The sequence below is a fragment of the Wasmannia auropunctata genome, unplaced genomic scaffold (genome assembly GCF_000956235.1).
Source record: "Wasmannia auropunctata unplaced genomic scaffold, wasmannia.A_1.0 LD334281.1, whole genome shotgun sequence".
Taxonomy (NCBI): domain Eukaryota; kingdom Metazoa; phylum Arthropoda; class Insecta; order Hymenoptera; family Formicidae; genus Wasmannia; species Wasmannia auropunctata.
This window is the reverse complement of record NW_012028609.1, coordinates 83,248-86,791: the sequence shown is the minus strand read 5'-3', so window position 1 is coordinate 86,791 and position 3,544 is coordinate 83,248. Positions and strand designations below refer to the sequence as shown.

At 37.1% G+C, this 3,544-nt stretch overlaps 1 protein-coding gene across 1 annotated transcript in view; it reads right to left on the bottom strand.

The window, feature by feature from the left end:
* Positions 1 to 1,281: 1,281 nt before the first annotated feature.
* Positions 1,282 to 3,544, bottom strand: part of LOC105458846 — a 77,427-nt gene continuing 75,164 nt past the window's right edge. Inside the window, exons 2-3 of the mRNA XM_011704414.1 lie at positions 1,754 to 1,986; positions 1,282 to 1,368 (exon numbers count right to left, since the gene is read on the bottom strand). Of these exons, the coding sequence (XP_011702716.1) occupies positions 1,282 to 1,368; positions 1,754 to 1,986 (320 nt within the window). The remainder of the gene's footprint in view (positions 1,369 to 1,753; positions 1,987 to 3,544) is intronic.

Below are 3,544 nucleotides of genomic sequence, written 5' to 3'. Positions count from 1 at the left end.
CGCGTACGAGACACACGGGACTCGGTCATTGCCTCCTTGCGGAAGTTGCGCTTTAACTCCGCCGTTTGTCCCCCCCCCCCTCGCCAACGAATCAACGCGAACCGCGGAAATGGAGGGACGAACGGAAGCGATGTGTTTTCATTCTCGAGGCTGAAGATAGTATAGGAATTAAAAGTAACTAGTCCTTTTATGAATAAACTGCTTGACCGCTGGCTTTTTATTCCAATGTAATTAGGCGTTAATTTCGTTTAAACAAAACTAATACGTTACTGTCGTACACGCATATAGGCCGAACACCAAATGTAATTGAAAGTGATTTAATTTTTTGCAATTTTGTAATATTTTGCATCTACACTTTTTCATGAGAATAAATGTACATCTCGATGTGCGTAAAAAGTTACAAGATCTTTTCTCATTCAATTAATTACGAAGACACAGAGACGCGAGCTTAATGAAACCGTAGAAACATCTTTTATCAAAGTGCGGATAATCAAGTACACAAACGTTCGATTCGCTGAAGACGATCCCGCGGCTATTACTCTATTGAATTTATAGTGTGTCTAGGGAACTAGGCGAATATCTGAGCGTCGATCTGTGACGTTGATCGGTGCAGGCGATTCGTCTGCGGCCAACTTGGGATCGCAACTTCGGAATTCGCGGAAAACTTTTATTCGTTGGCGCGCGTGCTATGTATGTATATATCGCATTGATACGCTTTTACAAATCGCTGCAGCATCACAGTTGCTACTATTTGTTTTTAACACCACTTTGCCGGAAATATATGTCATTATAGAGAGGGGAATGCACACGCATATTTATCAGTGAGAAATATGAATGTAAATCTATAATGCGCAGAATATACGTGCAGAATATACGTAATCAATCTAATATATACACAGATTCTGTAGTATCAGATATCTTTTATACATAGTACATAATCAATTTTTCAGTCAATGATAGAATTTAATAGAATTTAATCTAAAATGAGATAAGATATATATTAACAGATTGCTAAAGAAATATCTTAAAAACTTTTCAACTGTATATTATTAATTAAAACCATTAAGATATTTAATCATGTGGATCAGTCCAATTGATAAACATAGTTGATCTTTAAAGTTGTTTTTAAAAATTAATCTCGAACCAAAAAACATATATATATATTTAAACATTTATAGACGTGCAAGTAGGAATTAAATGTACATATAATATATTAAGTAAATATATATGTAATATATTGTTTTAAAACGTGCTCAAGAATATACTACATATTATTTCTCTCTATTCAAGATTTCTGATATGTGTCATATCATCTGATATGAGTGTCATCTTCATGACAGGATACGCAGGTAGGTACTGCTGTGCGCGCTAAATTTGTACATCGCCAATATTAATATTAATATTCTACATGAATAACATAGTGATATAAAATATACGGTTACGAAGTAACAGTGATGAATTGTGATGATTGAAATTCTTCTTAAAATTTCAAAGACTGCAGATATTGATTGTAACATGGAAGCTTTTACTAATTGGATAATAAATAACACTAAATTAATCCACTGTCAATATACTATTATGATAGAAAAAATTTCAAAAGTAGAAAAGGTATTTGTAACACATGTAAAGAACGTTCATAAGATTAGCGCATTTTTTAGAACACAGAAATACGAAGCGTAAGAGAGTAACAGAAATAAAAAAAAAAAGATCCGTAAAAGGGACACGCGCGCCGAGCCTCCGAAAGTTGAACAACGTAGAAGGCCCGGGGGGAGGAAAGGGGGAAGATGGCTTCTCCATCCGCCGCCGGATGGAGGAGCTGAAGAAAAAATAGTTGGGCACTTACGACGTCGATTATTTGCATGAGCGTGAGGCCGAAGCTCAGCACGAGGGGATCGGACTCGTTGCCCACCGGCCGCTCCAGCACGTTGTACGAGTCCAGCAGGTCGTTCAGCAGCTTCTTCTCGTGGATGCCGCCACTTACCAGCCCTGTGCCCAATCACAATCAGCAGGTCAGTGAGAAGTCGCGCGCAATCAGTAGTTTGCGACGAGTCTCCGTCGTCCACGTCGTCTCGTCCACGTCTCGCGTCGCGTCGCCTCGCGGAGGGGAAAAAAAAAATGCAAGAAATAGGAAAGCGGGATAACGCAGGAATGACTATCATTCTTTCTCTCTGTCTCTGCTCCCTCACCTCCCCCCCCCTCTCTCTCTCTCTCTCTCTCTCTCTCTCTCTCTCTCTCTCTCTCTCTCTCTCTCTCTCTCTAAGTCTCGCTCCCCCCCCCCATCCTCGCCTCGCCTGCTTTCTACCATTACAACCTGCAGTTTATCTTTCTTGAATAAATCACCCCCTTTTGTCTTTCTTTTTCTCTTTAGGCTACGCTACCGCTTTTTTATTACACGACGTTTCCTCAACCCTATCTCTTCTTCCTTCGCTCTTTCTATTTATTTTTCACTCCACCACTTTCTCCCTCTTTACGTACCCCATTATATTATACATATAAATGTTTTGTTCGGTCAAAGTACGAATTAGTGGTTAATAAAGTTTAGTAACTTTCAAGTAATTCAAGTAATTAATATTAGCGTTACTAATGACTTAAAAGTTTCTACATCTTAACGTGTTTATTATCTGAGTAAACTTGATGTATTTAACTTTGTAATTAACTTTGCGAGAACGACTTGAAAATTTTATACCTACAATTAATTATAACCTTCTTACTTTGTGCATTTGACAATTCAGTAAAACGCACTGATTGTTGCTTCCCTTTCAGGAAAGCGTGTCTCGACGAGACTATATAAGAATACAGCGTTTAGCTGTGTCTATAAGTATTAAGAATTACTGCTAATTGATCGTGTTAAAAATTGGCTCTTTGATCATTAATAACCATTAAGCCGATAGTTGAATGGATTAATGCGCAGATTAGCGAAGTATTTGGACTTGTAAATAGCTGGTCGATGTATATCGAGGACCTGATACTTGGGCTAAAGTTTCATATTGCGGCTAAAGTTTATCGACACTTATCGACATCTCAAGCAGTAAGACACCGTAAAGTTGAACCAGCTTAAAGCCGAACAAGTGTACCGGCAAACCTACCATCAATCAAAATCCTAACGAAGGAACAATGTCGAAATATCTGAAACTTTTTCGACAATATTATAATACTCTTCGCGACATGAATTTGATTAATTCGCGCACTTTTTATACCTAAGCGAAAGGGGGGACAAATAGTGACAGGGGGCAAATAGTGTTACTTTAAATTTCTCTTTCCCACGTCTATTTAACCACTATTCGTTAATAGAAAGACAGTTCTCAAGCATTTAATCATCTTCTAGAAACACCGTAAAAATCAAAAAAGCCAATTATAGTTAACGGAGAAGTTTAAAATTTTGCATTCATGAAATAAGGTAAAACCTGGATCTTTTTTTGATATTTGAAATTATATTTTCTAAATTACTAAATCATTGAATGAGATTTAATTCTATTTGATGTCATACGGTATCTTTTTCCTCTATTTTGATATAATTCGTATATGCTTGTATATTAATTTTATT